This window comes from Monomorium pharaonis, chromosome 10, assembly GCF_013373865.1.
Source record: "Monomorium pharaonis isolate MP-MQ-018 chromosome 10, ASM1337386v2, whole genome shotgun sequence".
Classification (NCBI taxonomy): Eukaryota; Metazoa; Arthropoda; class Insecta; order Hymenoptera; family Formicidae; genus Monomorium; species Monomorium pharaonis.
The window spans coordinates 5,999,941-6,026,844 of NC_050476.1; the positions used below are offsets into that span (position 1 = coordinate 5,999,941).

General features: G+C 40.7%; 2 protein-coding genes across 6 annotated transcripts in view; both read right to left on the bottom strand.

Annotated features, from left to right (window-relative positions):
- Positions 1-2,465: 2,465 nt before the first annotated feature.
- Positions 2,466-20,286, bottom strand: LOC105832344 (carbonic anhydrase 2). 2 transcript variants are annotated; one of them, XM_012673188.3, is made up of 8 exons: positions 19,740-20,286; positions 13,005-13,205; positions 11,217-11,338; positions 8,767-8,862; positions 6,877-6,991; positions 6,228-6,326; positions 4,773-4,951; positions 2,466-4,295 (listed from the first exon to the last, which is right to left on the bottom strand). In XM_012673188.3, the coding sequence occupies exons 1-8, from the start codon at positions 19,774-19,776 to the stop codon at positions 4,227-4,229; spliced, it is 918 nt and encodes a 305-aa protein (XP_012528642.1). In that variant the 5' UTR covers positions 19,777-20,286; the 3' UTR covers positions 2,466-4,226. The 2 variants fall into 2 exon arrangements, with proteins under 2 accessions (XP_012528642.1, XP_012528643.1); XM_012673189.3 differs by lacking the exon at positions 6,228-6,326 and having other exon boundaries at positions 19,740-20,283.
- A 2,427-nt stretch (positions 20,287-22,713) lies between these two features.
- The window catches only part of LOC105832342 (dystroglycan), a 66,282-nt gene continuing 62,091 nt past the window's right edge, over positions 22,714-26,904 (bottom strand). For 2 of the 4 annotated variants that reach the window (XM_028194007.2, XM_028194006.2), the window contains one exon: positions 22,714-26,843. In XM_028194007.2, the coding sequence (XP_028049808.1) occupies positions 26,620-26,843 (224 nt within the window). In that variant the 3' untranslated portion in view covers positions 22,714-26,619. The remainder of the gene's footprint in view (positions 26,844-26,904) is intronic. The other 2 variants (XM_012673185.3, XM_012673184.3) reach the window with 1 other exon arrangement.

Consider the following 26,904-nt stretch of genomic DNA (forward strand, 5'->3'; position numbering starts at 1 on the left):
GTCTGACGGTCTCGCAAGTATGACGTGGCGATGCATAATAATAACTGTGAAATAATAAGTATCTCCATCGGAATGCGAGCAAGTTCGATTTCGTTTTAGCGCGATTAAACCTCCGCAAATTATAATTTCAAGTAAATTTACAAATTAAGATGCGAAAATTGAATAAAATCTATATATAATATATAAAAATACGTAAAATGAAGTATTTCTTTTACGGGCTAGATTTATATGAAAGTTACAGCAGAAAGAAAAATTAATAATACAAATGAACATTATCGTTGGATACCAAGTAACCGATTAACGTTTACCGGTTAACGTTTACCAGCGATAGTTACTGACAAACTCTGTTATAGATCCAATCTCTACGTTGAGCTTCTGTAGATACACAAGAAACTCACGATTAAAACGTCTAGAGTTGTGACGAGAATTTCTTTCGTTTTTACATAGATGTCGGTATTCTATCGAGTTTTAATTTGATATAAAACATTCTTGATATAAAACCTTTTTTCGCGATAAAAAAAATCATTTCTTGCTTACCACGTGAAACTCATGAAATATTAAAAATTTTTGACATCGCGTTTATCATCATCGTATCTCTTCGTCGAATATTATTGCATTTATTGCAAGATAATTCAAGGATAATTTATTCATACAGTATTAAAAATTACGTAGAAATGTCTATGGAAACTGGTGACGATCGCATACTTAAGATATTACGAAATATGTAATTGTTGATTGAAACGAGAAACGCATCTTACTGTTGCGAGACGGCACCTCGTTCACCTCTATTAATTAAGCTGCTAAACGTATCTTTAACAACTGACAATTGACATCAATTGCCAACTTTGTATCGGCAATTTATGTATATATTTCTAAATAAAGTCGAAACTCAAAGGCAATAAAAGAAAAATAGAAAATTGTCGACGATATCCAGAAACACTAACAGCTTATACATTTTTTAACTCTCAATAGATTGGAATCTTTTGTGATCTTATATTTTCATAATTAATTATAAGCCCCAAAATAACTTTATCTACGATTTCTTTGTAAATATTAAAATCTCGATAATTTATAAATATTTGTTATTTATATGAAAAAGAATTATTATATTTAACATTCTATTAATATATATGCTTCTCTCTCTAAGACAAAATATTATTTCGTTCCAACGTGAGTAAATGACGGTAGAGCTAAAGCGCGTTCGACAAGTGTGGCAGCTTCAACACGGTGCACGTGCATCGTCGGATGCGCTGACCGGTTCCGAGGGAATCTCATAAAAGCGCCGGCAAGACGAGATCTCGACGCTGAAACGAGAGGATTAGAAGATAGGCACGTTAAAAAAAAAAATGATAAAAAAATTCGACGCTGAAAAGTGTTAAACTCTTGAATTCTTAACGCACAAGTCGTTAGAGATAAACTGGACGTCACTTGCTTTTCAGTCGCTTGTCAACGCGCTGCGATTACGTCACTTCGTCGTCTCGTTGATACGGCGCGCGAGACGTAATCCCGTATAGCTTGGGGACGTTACGGAATTTCGAGGGATCGCAGGTGAGGTCTTTTCATCTCTCGGTTTCTTCCATCACGCGCGTTGTCTTCTCTCGTACGCAGGTTTCCTCCTCGCGTCCCCCGAAACTGGTCCCGAGCTGCGAGCACTAAAACCAGGTACGATCGGTTGCTGGCCTTGTACCCTTTCGTTACGACGGAGCATGTAGCCGCGGAATAGAGACTAGCTCGATTTTTAGAACTTTATTTTCGAGCCGAAGTGAGGAGCAATAAGAATGACAGAAAGCCAGATATTGCCGTACGAAAGCAAATAGAATGATACTTTATTCTTTCTCTCTCTTTCTCTATCACAGTCGAGGCTATGAAATACAAATACATATCATATCTCATTACTAACAATAGTTAGAATATACATACATAATATATATATATATATATATATATATATATATATATATATATATAATAAACGAATAAAAATCCAACGATGAATTATAACCGTCACTATGAAAGAAGACAATTATCTTATAGTTACAGAAAGACTGAATTCCTGGAAACGTGTATGATAAGGTATCCGGAAGTGATCAGCATAATAAGATGATATATTTTACGTACGTCGTAAAGTATAGTATACGATACGGTTTGCCAATGCATGATACGAAATAAAACTTTTTGTCTATTTTAAGTGCCTGTTGACGTTCGAGAGTTGCAATCGACAAGATTTATTTCGTTATGTTCGTAATCTCTGTAAAAAAACATTTTCTTTGCTTTAGCTCGCATTGTATGTAAAAGAATTAAAGTTAGGATCAATTCTTTTGCAAATCTTTTAATAAAAAAGAAAGTTTTAAGGAAAATATTAAATTATCAGAAAAAGTTTTATATAAAAAGTAAAGAATAAAAGTTACATGTTGTCATATTTTCAGGAAATAGTTGGCAAAATCTTAGAAATCAATGTAATCAACTTCACTTTTGGTAAATTATTTTTCAATTTTGGTAAATAATTTTAGCACATTATTGGTTTTTACAATCCCATCGATTCTCTTTCTGCTTATCTCAGATTGATTTGATTTCCAAGTATTAAGTTCGTTTTATCTTTGCCATGTCACATCCGCAATAATGTCACATCGGCATCTCGCACTTGTTGCGTCTCGGAATGAACCTCGACGGATAACGTCGCGCGAATATATTTTGACAAAGCAAACTCGCGGAGTCTACGCTAAGCGCATGAGGCTTAAACGAAGCCAGAATCATGCTCCTCGGGGTTTTACCGTGTGTCTCGCGCGTCAACATTAGCACATATTGATTTATAAATACGACGTTATAAACATATATATTTTCTTTACGCCGCGCGGCATGTAACTTAACGGTATCCAAAATAAATCTGTTGTATCTGCAATCGCCTAAAGACAAAGTATCCGTCGATGTCTGTCGCGGATGGATCGATCGTGTCAGAATTATTCCCGCATGATACACGAGCCGCGTGTGTGTGTGTGTAAGCAAAAAATCAATGACTCGTCATTAATAATCTATCGATTTAACGCGTATAATGTATAATATCATGGAACGTATCGCGCGACGAAGGTAATAATAAGCGCGGTTATCGCCACGATTTGTCTTATCGTGGAATCGCGCGTCTGTCTACGTATAGGCACGACGTTTCTTGGAATTCCGCGCACGTGTGTTAGCAATAGTTTCTAATTAATTAGGGAGAAAGCGATATTCCCCGCGCGCTCGCGCGCGAAGAGCGAATGTTCTAACGTTATTAGTCTACTTTTCACTCGTAATTGCTCTTGATTAAAATGAAACCCACACGTTTGTATATACAAGTATATATATGTGAGCCACTACTGCGGCAATCCTGATCGCGCTTTTTTGGTCGTAGACACTTGATCAGATTTTTAAAAAATCGCGCGACGCTCCCACATGCGCGGTTTAGGACAAACAAAAAATGTACAAGAGTCTGTTTATCGCGTTCCCGAAGGTACCGAAAGTCGACAATTACACTTGTCATTGTCTTCTACAGGGTAACGTATGCGTTCTAATTTTTCAAGTTCCAATGATTCCGCGTAGCATACCTACCGTCGTGGAACATCTGGCTGATCAGGAGTGGCTTGTATTTAAAATCAGTATCTCGGCGAAAATCAAACGCGAAGTTACAGATGTAAAACAAGGGGTATAGATTGGGATTATCATATAAATTTATCATTTTTTTATGAAGTGACTTTTGGTTAACTGACACTTTGGTTTTGTGATGCACCTGTCTGCAACTTACAGCTGATTCCAAGGCCTCCGATAACGGCGCCAGTTAGATTCTAAGGCCTACTTAGCTTACCGTATATAATTGCGTTAAATAACATGAGGGGGGGGGGCGAGCTCGCGGCTCACCGTAGCGCAAACTAAAGCTATATAAAATATTCTTGCTTCGTCTCCAGGAATTCCCCGCTCGCAGCGGAAGTCTCTGCCAACGACGGGAGAGTCGATCACGCGAAAGCAACGAGGCTAGCAGAACTCGCGCGCTACGCGAACTGCTGGGGGCGAGGTCTTCGGTTTGTTAATCAAAAGGCACGTTGAACGCTGCGATTCATTAGCGGCTACGTCGATCGTCGTTTCGATAATTTGCAGAGAAACGCGGAGGCTATCGGAAATTATCCGGTCTTCTGTCTCTTTCTGTCTCTCTCGTCTCTCTCGTCATCTCTCGTCATCTTCCGGGTGGGGGCCGACCCTCAGAAACTGCCGCACTCCCGCAACACGCGATTTCCCAGCGGCATCGGTGGACGGAAGTTGTTGATCACCTATAGAATATATCAGAGAGAGAAAAAAAAAAGATCGGGATTATATAAAAAAAACAAGAGGGTGCGCTTCGCGTCGATCCGAAATATTACACACTCCCGCACGTCGCCGAGACGACGACGACGCGGTGGTCCGCGGTCGTCGACGTCTAAGGCGTCCTGGGCGCCTAAAAATAGCTGCTGCCGGTAGCGGTTCGCGTATATATCGAGCGAAAGGGAGGTGAAAAAAAAAAAAACGCCGACTCGTTGCGGCGATATGCATCTTTCGCGGCTGGAAAATGGTAATCGCGTCGCCGCAGAGGCGTTCGCCGTGTCATGTTGATGCCAAACCGGATTCATTTATCAAACCGCGTGAAAACAATACGGGAATTCTCGAGAGGGATGGACGGATGAGTTTCACGATACGGGAGATGATGAACGGAAATAAAATTAGAAAAAAAAAATCCGGCATGCGACCCTTACGTAACATCTCCCCCTTACCGCTCCGTGATTCTCATTGCAAGGGCACTCCTCGCCACGTGGGAATTTTCGCAGATTGCGGAAGACGTTGAGCTGATGATGGGACACCTCGATGTACTTTTTGAAGAGGATCCAGGTGACGCTCTCGTTGCACGGTGGCGTCGTCAGCGAGCCCAAGTACGTCCAGTATCCGTTGTCATCTAAATCAGAGAAGAATTGAAACGCTTTCCCCGCATGTGTTCAGGAGGCGAGAGGAAATTTAGAAACTGACGGCTAAAGCGATGCGATTAAAAAAATGTAACGAAATATAAAGAAATATACAGAGATACGCAATTGCTTGAATTAACAGTGGCATGCCGTTAAACCTAGTGTGAACGCATATAACATTGTTCGATCACGTACATTTTAGGATAATCGCGTTTATATCGTGACTTTATCTTTCAAAACGTGACAATAGAATTAATAGTAATGACTACGTTGTATCTAATTTTACTTGGAGGTCCGACTGTGTCTCGCAACCGAGATTTTCATGATAATATGTCACGTGTAATTGAAATATATTTTCTTTCTATTATTACATGCGTGTCGTGCAAATCGGAGTTCATTAATGATGGAAATTAGCTCGAGAATGGAATCGTATGATTTGATTAATGTATACTGTCCTCCGGAGAAGCATATTTTGTGTATAAGTGCGGACCCTCCATTCGTCTTATCTTTCGGTGTCATCGCTAATAGCCCGAGCGACATTTCTACGAAATGATATTGATAAGTAACGCTAACGAGGACACTACAGGTCAATGGCTAGATGAGGGTCTACATATGTAGGAAATATATATTCACGCATACACAACATTAGGCATATCATTTACAAAAGAATCAGTGCGGATTAAAGCGGGATTAAATTGTGAGAAACGTTATCACTAACGTGTGTGATATTTGTACAGACAATTCGCTTACGAAAAACTCAAGAATCAGTGAAGACACCAAGCAGAATTAAATCGTGGGGACGCTATCACTAATACGTATATGACATTCGCGTGGACAAACAGAAATATGTCATACAGTGAAAATGAGAAACTTGAAAATAAAATAAGTTAATATGGGAACTTGCGACGCGGAATAGTTGCTTCTCACGCAAATAAATTAGTCTCGTCGGAATATAAAGAAAAAAAAGTACCAATTACTGCTACGACGACGTGCATCGTCACATCATGCCAATCATCCTGTGTGACATGCATCCATCCCGACCGTGCGCGTACGGCATGCAAGACTTTGGAAAGATTCGAGGCTACGTGAAAATAACCGAAGGCATAAAATAATCGCGCGTTTTTTCGAGGTGTTTCTTTTCCTTCTCCGAGGTGTTGCTCTAAAAAAGCGAGCTCCTCACACTTGAGCGCGCAGCTTCTCAAGTCTTTCTCTCTCTCTCTCTCTCTCCATCTCATTCTCTCACATCAACTAGTCCAAGGCGATACGAACCTTGGAAATCCCATTTGTTCTCGTGGCGTGGTATGATTCGGTCGGCCCAGCGCATACACGGATTCACGCATCTTTGCGTGCCGGCCCGTCCGCCGCGCACTGTGCGTGCCGTGCGCGACGCGAAGCGATAGCACAAAGTATAAGAGCACGAGAAAAAATTTCGTTAGTCGATGCGTTAATGCAGAGGCACGTGCTAGGAGATCGTTAACGAGACGCTTTCGTCACAGAGACGACGGTTCTGCTGCTTTGCAGGCAGCGTTTGATTTTACTTTGGCTACGACGAATCAGAACTGTATACACTATATAAAAAATATATATCTCTTATATACACATATATATATAATTTGTGTATATAAATTAAAGGTAGACGAGATAAAAGGAATTTCATTCGACTAATTTTTGATTTCGCAATTCTTAGGGTACGTAGTTTCTCATTAATTAATAGACCAGGACTATTACGTACGGACTATGTTAGGATCGATCTGCTTGCGCAAACAGGTTTAAGCTACAATTGATTGAATATTACAGGAGGAACAACAAGAATGTGACTCACGGACACTATGCATCGATGAACAGACGGAATGTTTGATCAAAGAGACGATCACGAAATTACCCGGCCGATTATCGGGATCGATCAATCGTAACTTACCGGGAAGAAGTTTACCGGGGTCGACGGGATCCTTGATTTCCACGACGTCGTCCTTGTGCGAGACGAACCGTAATAGTTTCACGATCTTGTCCATTTCCTCGTGGGTCTTGCCGACCTAGAAGCAAATCCTTCGCTTTTCTTCCTTTTCGATCATAATGACACGCGATTTCACAAGACCAAGACATAATTAAGTCGCTCTCTCTCTCTCTAACAAGCTATTCCTGATTAGATTTTTCGATCGGTAAAAAGATATCGCGTATCCCAGATTTCGCTTTTGAAATTTATCCATAATCTCATAAAATTTCGCGGGACGATAAAAGACTCAAGAATCTATGGTCTTGTCGAATGTCTTCAAGTAACCGCAAGATAGTGAAATATCGGAAACAAATAGGCACGATAAAAATGCTCGTCATTGGACCATTGTTCATTATGCAATGTCATTTTTTAAATTGTCTAGCGCATTGTCGCCGTTGCACGTGGCGCATAAATTTACTTCGATACGTTGTTTTTCCTCGCTTTAACGTGTCTCAAAGCTGCACGACGTTACGTAAAGGCCAGTTTGCGATAGCGTAAATGTAGTTGCAAGTGTAATAAGTACCTCGTAAAGTATTATACTTAAGGTACATTTGTTTGTTTTTGTCCGATTTTATCAACGTAAGTTAATTTTAATCTCGAGATTCTCCTCACTCAGAAACTTAAAAAAAAAAAAAAAAAAACGAGTTAAGCTAATCAAAGAGATTAGAGTTGATTAGAATTGATAGAAGTGGACATACAATTACGCCTTTTACAACCGCTTACGGCTACAACTACGCTATTCCAGAATGGCTCCGAGAGATAATCATTATGCACCTCACGAGGAAGACCCGCGAGTATCTTCTACTCTTCGTCCTTACCGCGTCCGCCTATCTTGCAACAATGTCGCGTCAGCGACAAGTGTATCATTTGCGCAAATAGAATTTTGCAATTGCGATCCTCGCGTTCTCGATGAGATATCGCGAGCCGCGCAGCTGCAACCTAAATATTAGACACAGTGCGCTGTGGCAAAGCGGAAGAGGGTAATTGCCGTTGCACGCGATCTAGATATTCTTTCGCTACGAAACGAAATGCGAACGGTGGCGTCGCGTACGTACGCGCCCGACGAAAACGTGCATTTGCGTGTCTCGTTACGAGTCCCGATACGGCAACGGCGTAATTATGTCTCTGGGTCTCTTGCGTTTACATAATCGACCATTCGGCGACCATCGGCGATGACGCCTCCACACCTTCGCAGGGATTCTGCTTGTGTCATAAATGCCATTCCACATTAACGTAAACGTATTTGTAAATGATCGTATTATAAGGTGCAGTGTTGGGTGTGTTTCTGTACATTTCTATTAACGTAAATTAATTTTAGTCTTATCCTTAGAACACTAGTGAAAGATAAAAAGAAAAATTAAATTAAAATTAAAACTAATTAACATTGGTTGATAGATATCCACGTCTATTAAATAGTTTGGTTAATGGACGTGGATATATAACTGCTCTTTACGACCACTTGCTACTATGTTTATGATATTGTAGAAAAGCTCTTATGTAAAAAGCTTAAATGCTTATAAATAGACCGGCAAATGTAAACGAATTAGAATCCCGAGTGAAAAAGGTGTGGCTTCCGTGGATTGACGACATGCTTGTATAAAGAGACAAATAGACATATTAAATAATAAATAGTAAAGACGCAATACATCGCTTTTAATAAAGACGAATTAAAAAAATAGGTCTTTTATATTTTTAATATAATACAAAAAAATAAATACAATTCTAATCAAACTGTTTCATTAAAAGGGTGAATAAAACTATTTTAAATTTTAATAATTGAGTTTTTAACTAGTAGAATATTGTGGGATTACGAACCTTAAGAAAGACCCCCAGAACGGCCAAACCGTCAGAAGCTTTCGCCGCTTCGGCGAAGGTCTTGTACTTGCTAGTGTTCCAGTGCACAAGATGTAGCTGAAACAAACGTTGCCTTCAAAATAAATTAAAATCGTCGCGTATTAAGTTTAATAACGGGCAATCAGAGAGAAACGGCACGGCAGGTTGACTGAAGCTTTAACGAGTACTTAATCCTTCTAAATAAAAAATATCGGTTTCTGCATTTTTCGTTACCTTACACGTCGTGAAAGTCCGTATAATTACAGACAAAATGTCGTCCCGGCTAACAATTAATATTTAAAATATTCTGCCGCGATTTGCGGATCGCAAAGAAATTTCGTCGACATCGATAAATGATAATTACGTTTGACGGGTGGTCGTTAGAGAGAGAGATTATGTAATCAGTGCAGTAACTGGACGCTCTCTCTGAAATCCCGCGGATATCCGTGCATCCAATCGACCCGGTTTCCCAGATACGGAATCGCGCTCTACACGGGGATATCGTTCATATCGCCATGTATAGTCTTGCGACGAAGCGAACGTGCATCGCGAGATTTCCCGATGCGGAAGGAGCGCATCCGAAAGAAAAGGCAGCACGTGCACAGCGTTCGAATACGAAGTCATTACAATCGCCAATTGACTCGCTAATGCGCTTGAGATTCAAGTCGTTTAATTAACATCGGCCTCGGCACGAAAAAGTTGCCGGTTAAGCGACGCGTTTTGTCGGGGAAATCGCGATCGCTCGAAGAAAGAGTTTCGTGTTTGAATTTATACACACGGAAAAAAAATTTCTTTAAATTTAATAAACAGTTTTGCTCGACTATTCCACAGCACGTATTCCTTTGGTTTTAATAAATTTTAAACAGATTTCTTTAGATTTAATAAAATTTATTTACATATAGAAACAAAGAAATATATGCTTTGGAATAGTCGAACAAAACTGTTTATTAAATCTAATTTTAATCAGAAATTTTTCTGTGTATTTAAAAAGGAAGAGAAAAATAGATCGTAAAAATAGAGCGTGCTTAATCGGCAATTATCTGCGTTATTACATATCAAACGTAGAAATTTTCCACTCGTTGAAGAGTCGTCAATATTTTCTCGACCTAGGCGGTGGGTCAAGCTGAAGTCAACTATTTATAATAGATTAGAGACCTCATTGCCGCGTGGACAGTTGCATAATGGGAAGCGATTTAATCGCGAGTCGAGCAAATAACAAATGTATTTTGCGCTCGCGAAATAAACGAGCAACAGGCGAGGCGTCGAGCTACCGAAAAAGTTCCCACAGTCGGCTCGTCCGTCGTCTGGAACCGCGTCTCAGAAAATATATTCAGGAAATACGCAATTTTCCCCCGACTAATTATTGGCGTCCATTTGCGAGCGGGCTCGTTTGTTCGTCTTCGAGAGAATACCTTCGGTGTCCAACACGCGCGCATATGTGGACGCACACCTCGTTACGCGAGTGGCTATTATTCGCGCACGCGAGTGGCAATTTCGATGATAATGCCCATTTATCGTTTCCACTCCGCGCGCGTTTTGTTATTTTTTTTTTTCCTTCCTCTTCCTTATTCGCGAGCCGATGCGCCCCGGCCTTACGGACACGCGCGCAACTGTCGGAGCATAAAAAGATCTTTCACACACCGTCGGCATTCCATCAGCGCGACGTATGCGACGATAATAGAGAATCATTTATGAGCCTAATGAGACACCGGCATAATTATGTTATCAATATATGAGAATAATTAATTTCCGTCCGCAATTTGCGTCTTTAGATATGCTGCACACGTACATTTCCACGAAATTTAATTATATCCGTAGGAAAGCCATCTCTCTCGCGTCGTCGGCCAGAACACGTTCGTGGGCGACTAACAACTAATTGTACTGGAAACCCGGTTTATCCTCGGTAAGACGATCGCGCTAATAAATCGCGCACGTCGGACAAGGCCGGCATCGTCATAAACTCCTCCGCGGATGATCACAAACAGGGTGAATCATACAATGTGACTGAATTGCTAACGAACTACTTTGGCCATCAAATGGAATGACTGCACTCGCGCGTCATTTTTGAGCCGTTAAAATTTAGTTAGCAGAGCGAGCGAGTTCAAGAGCGCGAGTTTAAAGAGACGTTTTTAGAACTTTTATAAAAAATGTAATAATCTTAGGCAGTATTAAATTGGCCAGTAATTATTTTGAGTATTATTAAAAGTACTAACAGCAGTGCTTTTAATACTTAAAGTAAGTATTAATTACTGGCCAATTTAATACTGCTCAGTACATTTTTATAAGAAAGATTAACCTTTTAAAGGACCAATTAATTACTATTAATTATCTATAACATTCTATTTTCTTGTATAATCTCTTATATAAATTTTTACGTTAACTCTCTCTTTATAAAGAAATAATTATATTCTATTACTAATTATATTTCATACCTCTCCGGCGAAGGCCTGCCCGTCGACCGTGTGTTCGGATCCCCTGGAATCGCTGCATCCCCAGTGACAGTGATACTGTTCCAGCTTGTAGACGTCGTCCATCAGCGGCCCGCCGCTCAAAACTGTCAATATTAATCGAGATATGATATTGGTACGGCAATACGAAGTAAGACGAATCGGTGAACGTTTTAAATTGGTTCCGCGTAAACCGTGTGCAAATTTTCGGGGCGGCGCTTTTACGAAGCGTATCACGAACGGACGTAACGCGAGCCGATGGCGGGCCGTTTTATTACAGGATACGCATGATTAGCCAAACCACTCGGACGGGGGACTATAACGAGAGAGCCTCCGTTGCATTTCCACCGCGTGACGCACTTTCGTCGCGACGCATTTTATTACTTTTGTATCTCCCGTCTATATTTCGACTGCGATAAATTATTCGGGAAAATTTAGCGCGCCAAGTCTACATTGTCTCGCGGAATTTTCCGAGTGTACAGACAGAGAGAGAGAGAGAGAGAACAAAAATTATTTATTGTTTACAACAGACGCGCGAGGAAAATTTTCACGAGATGTTTATGCGCTCCGAAAGTTATTTTAGACCTTTATCAAGAGAAAAAAAATTTTTTTTAACCGCGTTTGCGCGGAGGAATTTTGTTTCCTATCAATTATCGATCGTTCATCCTCTCGTTCCCCGATAAATATGCAATATTATAATATACTAGATCACACTGGTACTTTCCGCATACTGAATTCCTCGAAACTTGCCTCCTCTCACACCGAGGCTGGCCGCAAAGTGACGTCGTGGTTTTATTATCGCGACATTCCATCTATTGTTTTGTGTCACATACTGCCGTATAGAACGGTCTGCCCCGCTTCGTGCCACATATGAATACACATAATACGGCTACGGCACGGTCGTCCTCATTTCGAATACGCCCCAAGCAGTCGGACGAAGGTAAAAGCCCTCCCTAAGTGGCACGAAGTCGACAGTGAAACCTTCGTATAATATATATTGCGCGAGCCGGGCGAGTCGCACGCCGGAGAATTCCGTTCATGTAACAATCTCGGGACGCGTAACATTGTTTTGACAAAACAAATCGCATCGCGTTCGTTTTTCTTACGTAAGCCGTGCATGATGCACGAAATTAATAAAAAGCATTATGTAACGTAACTCATTCGCGTGAAAAGAGAACGCCTTTTAAACAGCTCGCCGCAAAAGCTGCAGGGTTTTAATAACGACGCGGCTTTAATCCGTTCGGCACCGCTGCCAACGTTAATGTTTACAGAAGTACGCTCTCAAGATGGAATGCGAGGCCGGGGTATCGCGAACACAATCGTCTAAAATTATACTGGATCGCTCCATCTCCGGATGGACGAAACGCTACGCGCGATTTCGTAGCGCGCCGCCGTACTTTACACTCGACGATTTGCAATTTAAATTCTCGACCGCAGCCGCAGAGGCATTCCCTCGGGGGAAAAAATTTTTTTGCTCACGTGCTTACGAGAAGTGTTGACCACCTCGCAATCGTCGTTACGTGCGAATTTATCGCGCGATATTTTGAGTAACGTTTCCAAACATCGTTGTACTCTCAGCAGGAAATTTGTCAAGTGTTTGCAACATGCTTCCAAACATTGATGACATTTTTTTATGTACGTACATAAGCACAATCTCTCACTAATCATTTTCGTCGAGATTTTGTATAAAGAGACGAAAAAAAAAAAAGAAGAAAGAAATATGAAACGCGTGCAGATGGGAAGAAATTTCGCATTTCAAAACTTGATACTCACACGTGCCGTCGCCATCGGTGTCCACTCGCCAGCAGTAACCGGGGTTGACCAGCTTCCGAGATGCTGTGGCGGGATATCTCCAACGCAGGGGCTTGCTACTTAGAGCCTCGTGGTCGGATTTTGCACGCTTGGTCTCGATATTCACCGGGCTTTGCCTGGAGCCGGCTGCCATAGGGAACTTCGTCACCCACGTGCTGGGTCCTGCAAACATATATTGCATTGAAGTAAAATAAAATAAAATAATAAATTCGCGCTACGTTAACTGGTTCTGCAGGCGGATTAAGGATTAGTGTCGCAAATGGTAAATTTCGACAAATTTGCCCCGGCGGCGACAAGTATTACCGGAAATAAGATAGACGAGTGATCATCATCTGTTTACCTCAGCCTAGAATCAAATCTACGAATATAATTTCGCGATAAGAATCGCACGTGTACCGTGACAACAAAAGATAGTAACCGCTGTGATACTGAGCTCAAGCAAATTAAGAAAGCTCGCATGCCGAGCGCGAAACAAACTCTTTATCACGTCACGTGCCGATAATAGATTCAAGTTCGCATTTATCGAAATTGTTAAACTTTAAGTCTACACGGACCACCTCTAACTACCATAAACTTTGTTCATTCCATTTAATACACATGCACATAGGCGTGAAATATGGGATTAATATTTTACGGGAAGCAACAACGTTTACTTATTATGACGCATTAGCGAGACGATTAACAACTTAACGATAATCCATGAAGACGGTGTCAAATTTACGTAACTTATTATGCATTAAAATTAAACGGGGCATCTGTGGTCGACTGGTCAATTTCGATACACGTGAAAGCTGATCAAGCATATTATCCTTAATAAACTCCTTATCTGGCAATGTGCGTCACGTGCCGACGCATTAATCTTTCTTTATCGGGACACATGATCCCGGCGTTGTTTGCTTTGTAATTAGATGCCGAACGCGTCGTTCTAGGGTGCGAGAGATCGGGAGAGCTAAGGAAAATTAATAAATAAATTAAACAAACTGATCGACTGATTAGAATGAGATGTTTGTATCATCGCTGCTTTCCGCGTAATCGCAATTAATTAGATTAATTGAGATCATTACGTGTAATAGTGTATTTATGGGTATCACACGTTTCACCTGACTCGTTATAGTCTATCAATTGCTAATGCAATTAAATTCGCGGAATTAAATTTATCGTTGTGATTCGCTTCATCATATTGTATACATTATAAGCTCATACGCTGTTCGTGAGAAAATAAAAGATATTAATTCATACATATATGAATTATTCAAATCCAGATAAAAGAATGCGTTATAATTATTGTTAATACTTGTAAATTATTACCACAATAATATAATGACGTTGCGGCAAAATATCAGATGCCTCTATGAACGCAGCCATCACGGCTGCATTTCAGATCTATACACGCCGTTCGTCTGCGTGTAAACTCGAAAGCGCGGAGTTCCGCCGAGTGAGACGAATTAGTCATTCGCGGAGCGTAAGAAATCCGCGCGGCATTGAGATCGGCGTCACGTGAGTTACCATTGACGGATAGCTCCGCGGTAGTAACAAAGCAGCTATTTTTCAAACCGAATAACGCCGCAGTAATAATACGCGAATAAATAACGCGACGCTCACGGACGCTCGTCGCTGATAAATGATCGAAAATTATCAGTGGATTGCAAACACCGCCGGGACGTTGAATGGAGGTGTATAAATCAGAGATAATAAGTCAAACTATATTTTTTAATCTGTTATACAAGCAGTATGGCCTAGATAATTTCAACATCTAAATATGCGTTCAAGTTATTTGAATATTATTTTTTTTTTTTTTAGTAAATTATTATTCTCAGGAACGTGTGTGTTTGACTATGATTAATTCGGTCGCCACTCAAACGTTCTTACATGACGTTAAGTCAACTTTGTACTATTTTAAACGATTAACATAAAAGAGTCCCGTTATTCTGGGTCAAGACTACAAGATTCTTCGTTCACCGTAACACGCTTGGCTTAATCTTAAGCTGGATAACAGTAATTAATTATAAACGTAAATGATGGAAAATTGCAGTGACATTAAATGTGTTGCCATTTGAGAGATTGCCGATATTACCGCCATACGTGACGACTCGAATCCTCGTCGCGGAACAACAGTAGTAAAAAACGTATACTTGAAGTATATTTGAAAATCCGTTCGACTTTGCGACGTGACGATTCAACGAATTCACAGGAAATATCGTATTGTCAAATGCGGAAAACCATGAATGCAACTTGCAAGTCTCTCCGTCTCTCTTTTCCATCTCTCCCCTTCGATCTCGCAATTCGTTTTTGCGTCAATCAAGAAGCTTGGTAAATTCTTCCGCACAAACACGCATGCGTTTAACCGTCCATGGATTTATTAATGTCGCAATCCTTACGGGTCATCAGCCGTCATTATCGGAGACTGGATATTGCGTTACATGTAAAAAAAATGGTCATTAAATGCACAGAGCACCGTGTCACGTTCTGCCACGTGTCATTTTGCGGCGTACGTCGTGCGATATGTCGGTATATCTCTGTTGGGCAATCTCTCTCTCTCTCTTCTCGTTTTATTTATATCCTTAATGCACGCTTCGTATTAGTATTACATTAGACAGCAAAAAATGTCTATTCAATATTCACGAGTCGCGGATCAAAAGACTGCGGAGGTCGTGCTTCCGTTTGAACGGCAACTCGTGAGCGAATATCAATGCGTTTTAAAATACACAGGCGCATTTAATCATCGGGAACAGAGAGTATATAGAGATAGCGGCGCGTCCGTTGGTGTCAATGCGGTGTGCAAATAAGTCGCCGTACGTAGGTTTCGCTTGTGCGTGCATAATAAGCGCGCGCCTAGAATGGCGGTCGTCCGTCGTTAGGAAATTTGCAAGTATATGTATAAATCGTCGGGGAACGCGAAGACGCGAACGCACGACGTAGAGGAGGATTTCTCCCGCGGATTCTTCGCGCGATCGTGGACTTTCTTTCCTTGTCGATGTTCCTACGCGCGCCCGCGATTCGCCGTCGGCGATTTGCGCGATTCGCGCGCGCGGACGTCGGCACACGAGCGTGAAATATCGTCTCGCCTCCTTCGCTTTCGCAAATTATGGAACTCTTTTCACCCTTTAAATAAAACAAGCACCTCGCAAGACCGCGTTCGGAAAGCCCGCCGTGGGCTCTATAAAAATTCCAGATCGCGCCCGTAGGTGTCCGAGACTTGGCGTTGCCCGAGGGAAAATAGACTCTTTTATTTTTTTTGTTTTGAATTTCAACGTAATAATATAAGAGCGCTCTTTCTATTTTTGTCCCGGATGGAACTCCTCGATTGAAATCACATTCGCCTCGACAACCTAAATCGATAAGGAAGCATCGCGATAGGCGCGCGGCCGTACAAGTGTGTAACACACAAATCTTTTCATCAATTTTTCAACATTCCTGCTCTCTGTTTGCTTTAAAAAAAAAAAAAAACGGCTTGATTACGATGCGCTTTAACGTATCAATTCGCGACCCTTCAATTGTCCCTGTTTGCGCAATTTTCTTGAGTTAATTATGCTCCGTACGTTCGTGCTTCATTTACAATTATCTTATATACATGCTAATCGAGTGAGATGCGAATATCCTGCATTCCTCATTCACTACGCTGGCACGATCAGAAACGACGTTCCGGTTACTCATTAGGCAAACAGGATCGTGCATCGGAACGATCGACCTCGATTACTCAAAATCGGAATTAATCTACACGGGTGTAGATTTCATTTTCGATGCAGTAACGTTCCGAGGATATCCAGAATAGAATTAGAGTCAAGGATATACATATGTATATTCTTCGCGCGTCGTTGGCAATTGGTCCCGATGTGGGGCCGTGCGGGACCGATTCTCCGATCTACGGATCGCGAGCCAAGATAAATCCGTATGGAAAACAAATCCTGCTCGGCCGCAATTACGCGTTAGCGGCCGGCGCCGTGGGAACGGTAGATTCATCCGAAATAATTGACGACGGAACCACAATTCATCGATCAATTTCAAGCGAACGAGGCCCCTCGCGTTGCGTTTAAAGAGCGCCAGAACGACTTAATCATTATCCCTCGTTCTCTCCACCCTGGTTTTTCGCTCTCTCGCTTTTGGCAGCGGGCCGATCCTCGAGGATCCGATATCGCGAATCGTACGCGAATCCTCACGGCTTTCGGTCGGCTTCGCCTCCCCCTCCCGCGCCGGCTGCCGCACGCCTCGCGACCGGCTGCGCGCAATCGGCTGAAAGATAGCGCTGACAAATTGACTCGAGATTAAGGGCGTTTCGGGGGCATGCACGGTAACCCCGGCGGCGGAACAAAGTGAAACTGGGTCTGCGACCCCCAGCCGACGGGCTTTCGTATGCGCGCCCGTCCGTGTGACCCGCGCGCGCGTGTGTGTACACGCGCGCCTGTTACCTTTCCCTCGCGCGCGGAGCACAGGTGCATCGGCCTACGGCACTACGGAAGAAAACTATTGATTTTCATTTACCCCCGCGGAGTCGTGCCCCGCGTTCCACGTAGGCCGCGAGGGGAAAGAAACAACCCCTCCTCCTCTTTTCGCAAGGCGCTTGGCACGGGCCGTTCGCCCTGCATTCGCAGGAAGACAATGGCCTCGGGTCAGTGAGCCTGCGGTGCCATCCGGATACCGAGACGAAAATCGAGCGGACGGAGAAACGGCGGAGGGGACTGAAATGAAATGATTCTCTGACATTCCCTCCTACTGCGACATGTGTTCCGAATATGGACCCGAGTCTAACGTGTCTAACATGTGACCGCATTCTGACGGCTGCAGAGATGCGTTAATTAAAACTGACGAGCGACTTGAGGATCTCTAAAATGTATTCCAAATGACTGAATATATCAAGATATTTCATTCGGCACTTATGAAAAATTATTAAAGCTAACAAAGACACTTGTAAATAATCAATCGCGATGTATTCGAAGGTTATCGCGTGGGGAGTTTTGTGTGCCTCGCAGCAAAAGATTTCTAATAAGATATTATTATTTGAAGAATTAAGGTTGGCGTGAGGATCGATAATTCTCCACGAGAGAAAAAAAAAACAAGCGGACGCCACGCGGTTGTTCCAGATGCGAAATTTCCTCGAGACTCTAATTTGAAAAGTTTGTGGAGAAGAGATTTACACGTGCTGATCGTTCCTTCTCCGTTATCACTCCTATATTTAATAGAGCCTGAGAAAGTGTGGCTCAGCAACGAAATGAAAAAGTTGACGAGCTCATTGTCTAACTTTTCAGTGTAAGACATGGCGAAAGAGAGAAAGAAAGAGAGAGAGAGAGAGAGAGAGAAATAATAATCTCACCATAGAAGTAGAAGAGAAAATTTCTGTGCAATTTAATCGATGTGCCTTAAAGACCGAGAAACTTTAAACCTAGAATGATACCTTTTTGTCACGGAACCGAGTAGTCAGAGATATGACATATTACTCCAATTGCTTATAATTTTCAGAACAATAAACATATAATAACTTTATTCAATGTTAGACAGACTAATAAAAAAATTACATTAAAGAAAGTAAATAGAAATTTAAAAGAAATTTTTTTAAACATACGTACTTGTTGGAGAAATTAGGATAGAAAGTTTTTCAGGTAACGATCCAAAAACTAGAAAAAATGTACTATCGTATCTTTTAAAGAAAACAAACGATATATGAGTACGGAGTATCAAGAACATTCGATTATTATTCCTTAAAAATTATTCGCTGACTAACGCTGTCCTAAAAAAGTGTATCTTTACTCGTTTACCAGACAGATAAATCAACCTTCAACGTTATAGAAACCTCATCCTTTAAAAAAAAGTAAAGTTAATAAATTATATCTCCGCTCCCGAAATACATTTTTGATCAGGACATTTTTTTCAAATATCGAGTTTGAATTCTAGTTTCTAGAAAGAAAATTTATTCCGTTTTACAATGGAATTAGATTGTTTCCCCCTTCGTACAATAGGATTCAATTAACTGCCGCGATAGGAATTATCACCGTCCGTTTCGCTGTGATTAATCTGGAAACGAGATACCAGGCTCTAATGGCCGTCGACCGACGCCGATTGTAACGTTAAGCACAGAAATATCTCGGTTATATGCATATTGAATGCACGACGATTGACAAAGCGTCCAATCAATAATTTCGATACGCTACTTCCCTCGTGCTTAACGTACGAGGAAAACGACCGCGCGAGTGCCCGCGCGAATTGCAGGGAAACCGCCGATTTAACACTTAAGTAATTGCAATCACCGCGGAGAATTAATTATCTACGGGGTTACCAGTTTCCTCCGAGATCCCGTTTTCCTTTTTCCGTAATTCTTGTTTACAAATAGATGCGTCGTTCACGCGCGGTCTATTCATTTGTAATCCAAATTCTCCTGAAATTCGCGAGTCATACCGGATTCGCATCGATGCAAATTCGAGTTTTGCGGCGCAGAGCGTTTACTACGCGAGCGGATCGAAACTTCAAGAGGAACGCTCAAAAACATTAATACACTGCAAAAAAAATTTAATATATTCAATAAGATATGTATTGCGGGCTGCCAATTAATACAATAATATATGCTATTGCAGTATCAACATTGTACTTGCATTAATAGCAAATATTATTGTATTGAGTATTTTATGTAGTTGGCAGCCCGCAATCACATATCTTATTCGCTATATTACTTTTTTTTTCTGTATATAATTTTCTTTTTTTTCTTACCGTTTCGGAAGTAGTCCCACTCGTCCTTCGAACTCATTTTCGTATCCAACTCGACCGGGGGATCTACGGCAGATCGAGGCCCGCGAAATTGAGGTCCGAGTAGAATTTGCACCCGCTCGTCTTGGCTGCTTGCGCGTCGACTCGCGTCGATCGGACGTACGAGCACCCGCGTCCCGCGGTCGCCGGTGGTGCGCCGGGAAAGCGTCGGGATCGTCTCGACAACGGCGTCGGATTCGCGCTGCGTTCGCGAGAGCTCGATCGGATTCGCGGTTTGTGCGATCTTTCCTCGAAACTCGCGAAACCCGCGAGAGGTTTCGCGAGGCTTCCGGAACGCGAGTGTAAGCGAACTTCCCCGGTGTCGCGAAGCCGCACGAGCGCGTGACACCGCGCGCGCTTGATACTTTCCCCGCGCGGCTCGCAGAGTTTCTCTCCCCCGTCCTCCTCTTCGCTTGGTTTTTTTTTTTCTTTTTCCTATCCTCCGCGATCGGGAAAGCGGCCGACGGACTTACTCGCGTCCTACTCTGACGGCGGCAATACCGGCCGGCGCATCGGCACCTCTTTATATCGCGCGCGGTCACGTGACCGCGCGTACGCGACAGCCACGCATGCGCCGGTAAATATTTACACGTGCGCGTCCACCGCGAGTGCATCGTGCACGTGCACGCGGCGACGCATACGACGCCGACGCGAATCGATGATCGATAAATATTAACTGGGATTGTCTTATTATTCATGCGGATTTTCTGCGGGAGATTCTTCTACGCCGTCAAATATTGAATAGATCTCTCTTGAATACGGAATTTGCGGTTTTCTTCTTTTGCGAAATTCTATTTCTTGAATGAAATAGAGAATCTCTGAAGATATCTTTATAATAGAGGAAGAAAATATTGTGTCACAGTTGCATAGCTTCGAGCTTCAAGCTATAACGTCAGCTATTACGATGTATTTTGAATATTAAAAATTATATTATGTTCAATTAGTTATTTTCAGCTAAAAATTCATTGTAATACTTTATAATACTTTTTTCAAAAGAAGCACCTTCCGACAATTTTTATCGCGGTTTCCAAAATAGAACACGTCGTATAAGGACAAGTTCAATTTCTCTACGTTTATATTTATACTGCAATGAAAAGACATGTTCGTCTAATGCAGTTGTAATACAAGATTAGATCACTTCCGTGAAAGAAAGATGTTTATTTATCTTCGCATTTGCAAACGACGAGCAATCTAATCTGCAGCTAGAGTCTAGAGAGGCACACACGACTGACTTCCTTTTATCACTCACAGATAACATCGTTCCGGCGATGTTACGTCACGAAACGTGCTACAAGCTATAGCGTCATAATTGTACCAATAAAAAGAAAGCTGCCACCTTCAATAAAAATTAATTATTTCCAACAGATTCTGCCGTTGAATATCAATAAGCTCGAGGTTACTCGAGAGATGTCTCTCTTCATATGTAAATTTATTTTGCTAGATTTTCTATCGCTATTTACTCGTTGAGGCTCGAAATGTCGAGCCTCAACGATAGTCGACAACAGCATTTTACTTTCCGATCAATCCTTGAAACACTGTGAATTGCAATAATTTCCTTCCGGTGTAAGAAACTTATCATGAGATTTAATTTTAGATTTTTCCCACAGATATGCATGTGGGAAACATGTAATAAAACAATGATGACAAACCCAAAATAAAAAAGTTAAAAATGTATTTACAATATTTACAATTTTTTGTTGCATCAATATTTATAAAATATGATAATACGTTATATATTATATATGTAATATATTTACATAATATACAATATAATTCATAGTCTGTAAAAAATTTAAAACACCATAATATGCAGCGGATAAGAATGTATTATAAACAGAACGATAATAATTCCACTTGTTATTCAACTTTGAACAAACAAGACATATCAGTTTACTTACTTAACCACTTCCGAAAGAATTTTCATAAGCTGTTTCTGAAGCTTCCTTATCGTTCTTCTATTGCAAGACGCAATTTCATTTAAAACAAACGTGAGACTTTTATTTTTACGCATGATGCAAATCAGTGACATAAACTACTTTGCATGTCAACGCGGAATGAATAAAGTATCTTGTTGTATGTACCGCGGTCTTGAAAATCTTATATAACCATGGAAATTCGAGTATTCCAGTTACATCACGTTTAATGTACTTCTTTGCAATCTAATCTGCAAGATAATGAATCACTTACATGCATGGATTCCTCCTAACCAGCTCGATAAAACCTATATAAGAACTGCTCTTCAAGCGCTGAATTTAAATTTCATGATTTGAAACATATAATGTATATGAATTTAAATTTATTGTAATTTATGAATTCAATTTCAAATTTATTCTTTTTTATGAATATATATTGTATATTACATAAATATTTTATTATAAATATATATTTTATATTATATAAATATATTACATATATAAAATCTAACGTATTATCATATTTTATAAATATTGATCCAACAAAAAATTGAAAATATTATAAATGCATTTTTTTACTTTCCAATACCTTTTAATTTTGTGTTTGTCATCGTTGTTTTATTACACGTTTCCCACACGCATATCTGTGGGAAAAATCTAAAATTAAATCACGTGACAAGTTTCTTACCCCGGAAAGAAATTATTGCCATTCACTGTGTTTCAAGGATTGATCGTAAAGTAAAATACTGTTGTTGACTACCGTGATAATCGTATACGATACATATGTGAACGTTATTACATGATCAATATAATTAAATGTAAAGGAATGTCAAAAATTGCATAAAAGAAAATTTAAAAAATCCGACCAAGAAAGCTACTAATCAAAGTCGTTAGATACGTGATTAATTGGTAAGATTAGGTTTCGTTGCGTGACTATAATTGCTTAACTAGTGGTTGTGGGATCTTCGAAGATGATGTCTCTAATCACAAGACTCTCGCAAGAATGGGCACAATGAATCACGCAGTACCCTAAAATGGTTTTATTAACTTCTTAACTTTACAAGTGTTTCTTTGTCAGTATACTATAGTCTCAGAGAGATATCTGTGTATGTATATCATTAATTCGATATAATTCTTTTTCCATTTATTATCCGACAAGCCCTATCATTACATGATCCCAAGATGATCGCGTACGATCCGTCTCGGGTTGCGGGCTCGGTAGGATATGCTGTATTTTCGTGAATTTTAATCCTTCCGTTTGTTCTCCCACGAGATATGTCACTTAGCGAGAAACTTAGGAAGTAAATATCGATGGCTTTGTCATCCAACGGAGGAGCACGTTTCGTACGAAAGATGTTCTGGCCTCGCATTTCGCGAATATATCAACGCAAATGTTCTTTTAACATATGTATATATATCAAAGTTTTCACATCAAATAAAAATAATTCAAAAATTCCCGTCAATATGATATTTTTAGATGTATATTATGTATAGAATAATACAATTACGTTATTTTATTTCGAGTAACGCTTTAAAATATTCACCTTCACATATTATTTGTCTCTCTTTCTCTTGACACAAGAAAATTAAATTGCATACGATTTAAAGCGTAAATCGAAAGAAAATAACATAAATGTGCGTATATGCATGTAGCTATGTATACAACATGTTCATATAAGCGATGCGAGATAGCTCGTTTTTTTTTCTCCCTCCGTAATGGAACTTTTTCCCCGTCCCATATTAGCCCGATTTTCTCTCAGAAAGCGGCCGAAAGTCACAGTCGCAATTAGCGTTACGCAATTCCTCGTTCCCACCTCCTTTTTATACACACAGTTATAAAATATTTTCGTTTCATTCTCACACAGGCCAGAAGAGTCGCCGCAAGCGAGTATGCTATTTACGAAGTTTTATTCCTTTCTCCTCCTCTCCCCTCGGAGAGCTCCCTCACGTTGTCTTATAAATATCGTACATGCCTATTTATACATTACCATCATTTTCACAGTAACGCAAGTTGCAGCGCTTAGGGGGTACGCAATGACAGAGCGATGATATGATTAGAAGCGTGATATGGACTTGTGCTTGTTTACCGCAGATCACAAACGGAATACGAATGCCGCTTCCGTTTGTGACGCATCGCAAACCCTTGGTTTACCGGGAGTTCATCGACTCTCGGAGCCTGTACTCTGCTTACGTTTCCATCGTCAGCAGTATTACTTTGTGACGATCTCGCCTGAAACAATAGGACTCTCCAGCGTAGTCCGTAACGAATGGAAATTTTGATTTAGCAAAGATTGATGTGCGGACGTCGAGATTTTAATATATCTCTCCGCGCGTCCCCGAGATTTGCTATTTATTTTCCCAACGAGGATCACGCACAAAGGAACATCACAATCGTAATGATAATCCCACCTCGCGCGACAGCGTGGATTGCGTTGCATTCTCAAGTCTTAGCGTTAAATTTATATAACACAGAAGATCTTTTTATTCGTACATACATTATAAAAATAATAAGAAAACATACTTACATATATTGATTCACGATATGAAAGCAATCGCGTACGGGCGACAATCGCAATTTTCTCGTATCTCTTTCATAGAATTTCTGCGATAAACAAGACGCCAGCGATGAAAAGGGAGGAAAGTCTCTTTGACACGCGACCGCGGCCGATGATCCCTCTCGTTTTTCGCAAGCGCGAAGACAGTTGAGATCGCGCGTTTAATTATACAAACGAAAAGGCGCGCTTCTTCGGGATTATAGAAATAAAAATATGGACAGTTTTTATTACGTCCGCGCGCGAAGAAAAGTCAAGAGTCTCCGCGCGAGTCGCGTATCATGTATGGCTTTCCTTGCCATGCACTTAAATCCTCTACGTTATACAAAGACACGAATTAATTAGTCGTAATATTATATAGTGATTCTTGTAGCTTGCACATATGAAACATTCTCGTTATTATCTTACATACGTATTAATCGTCAGCATTCACACCAGTTCATAGGCGCGCCCGCGAGTTTGTCGCTCCGCACGGCGTCCCGACGATGGACGGCGAGTGGAGCCCTTGAAAGTTCGGGACGCATATGAAATTTCTTTTTTTTTTTACTCGTTTCTCGTATTTCCTTTTCAAAAATATCAGGAAACTATCGAGGTATCGAAGAAACGGGTGAGTAAGTATCTCATACTATACTATCCCGCACTCTTTCGCCGCGTTAAACGATGAGATAGTACATGCACATATGTATAAGTATGTGTGTGCGCGCGCGCGTGTGTGTGTATGCGCGTAGCGCGTTTTGCAACACGGCATGGTAAAAAAATTACAAAAATCATTGTAAAAAAATGCGCCCTAAAGAGTGCGAGCCACGTTTCTTAGTTTTTTTTTTCGCAATTTTACAAATATACGTCCTTATTACCTTTCTCTCCTTTTAATTATTTTTTGGCTTGGTAACTATGTAAAAATCTAAATTAAATAGTCCCGTCGCTGTGTAATGTGCGTATCAGTGTTTTTTTTTATTTTCATTCTGAGTTAAGCCTTTTAACGCCAACTCTCTCGTACGCATTCGTGAATAATTCGCGGGTCCGAGATATAAAAAAAAAAGATATTATTGCGGCTGTTAAGTCATAAAAATTGCAAAAGCATTAGATTGTGCGTGAAACAAAACAGTGGGTCTCCTTCGTAGCAAAAAAGTAAATGCTAACAACTTGATTGGTCTGGCAGTATTTAAATTACACTGTTCAATAACTGCAGATTGACGTCTATCGAACGGCAAATAGGTATTAATATACATATTTATATATATTTATATTTGTATATATTACCTATCATTAATTTCCTTATCTTAGGTAAGTTATCTGCATGGCCTCTACTGTGCCAATGGAAGCATTTGCTGTATCGTAATCATTCCTTTAAATGTCTCAAAAAACGTTTTAATTCTCTGATATTTTCTCCTTAACTAATAGCAATCGCCAAGCGAGCTAGTTTCACAAGAGTGACGTTTAATTTCGTTTTACTTGTCTCGCCACGAATTATCCTAAATGGAGGGTTGAGAAAACAAAAAATGAAATATATAATTTTATACATATATATATATGCATATACATATATATATATCTCGAAACTTTCTCGTTTGGCGACATTCATTTGTCGTTCTGGCAGTGTTATACGTTGTAAGTGCGTAATATAATGCATTTTCGTTAAGTCCTTCGTTCTTGATACCTGGAGACTCTCTGTAAACAGTAATTGCGATAAAATCCGTAGAACCGTATTAATTATACGCGCTGTTATTCACAGTCGAATACCCTTATTGCTTAATAAATGGCACTGATTATTGAAATATTTATGAATATCGTTGCTGTCTCGAATGCTACAGAGTTGAATAAAGTACGTTTATTCCCTATCCCCTGTCTCGGTTCTACAACGATCTAAACTAAATTCGCATATCGAGTTCGGAGCAGTGGATCCTTCCTTCCCTAATTCTTTACGAAAGGCAACACGTGATTTGTATTCCCATACTTCCTAAAAAATCTTTCCTTTCATTTTTCTTTCGCGTGAAATATAGATGATTGAGAAAGAGAGTGTTACGTCGACCGAACATCGACCAAGGATATTTTTTTTCTTTATTTTTCTTTTCGTTAAATCGATGGTGAGATGTGCCGTTATCGATACATATATAAAATAAGTAAAAACGCGCGCGAATTCGGAGAATGTTCTCGGAAGAATCTTCCATTCACGCCTTCCAAAGCAGTATATTGTCTCATACCGGGTGAATGGAAAAGGGCCTTCGTTCAAACGTCGCTATAAACGTTCAGAGTCCCACGATCGTCATCGTCGCCAATTCGAGATTGCTTTTTATAATTAATTTGGTTTTGCTTGTGTATCGGTGAGTCTCCGAGCATTGCTAGCATATATTTACGCGTAGGCGAGTGCACCGTATTTTGTTAGGGAGGCACATAGGGGGGCGGTTTCCTGTACGTCGGAGTGGGTTTAGGACGATTTTGCCGATTGGTGTCGCGATTCGTGGCGAACGGCGGCGGCGGTTGGTACGGTTCTTCGGAGTTTTCCTTCGGCAGCATCGGCATGTCAGCGCCGTCCTCAGCTTTCTGATACTCGGGCGGTGGTAGAGGTGGCTTTTCCTCCTTTAGAATGACGGGTGACTTATTGCCTGAAACCACGCGACGTATCAGTGAGACACACCGATATATATCACCAAACTATGTATTTTC

Coding starts and splice junctions, on each gene's coding strand:
- LOC105832344 (XM_012673188.3), bottom strand. CDS start 19,776: ATGAGTTCGAAGGACGAGTGGGACTACTTCCGAAACG. Junction 13,206..19,739: donor GTGGGACTACTTCCGAAACG/GTAAGAAAAAAA, acceptor ATATGTTTGCAG/GACCCAGCACGTGGGTGACG. Junction 6,327..6,876: donor CCCCGGTAAACTTCTTCCCG/GTAAGTTACGAT, acceptor CGGCACGCACAG/TGCGCGGCGGACGGGCCGGC.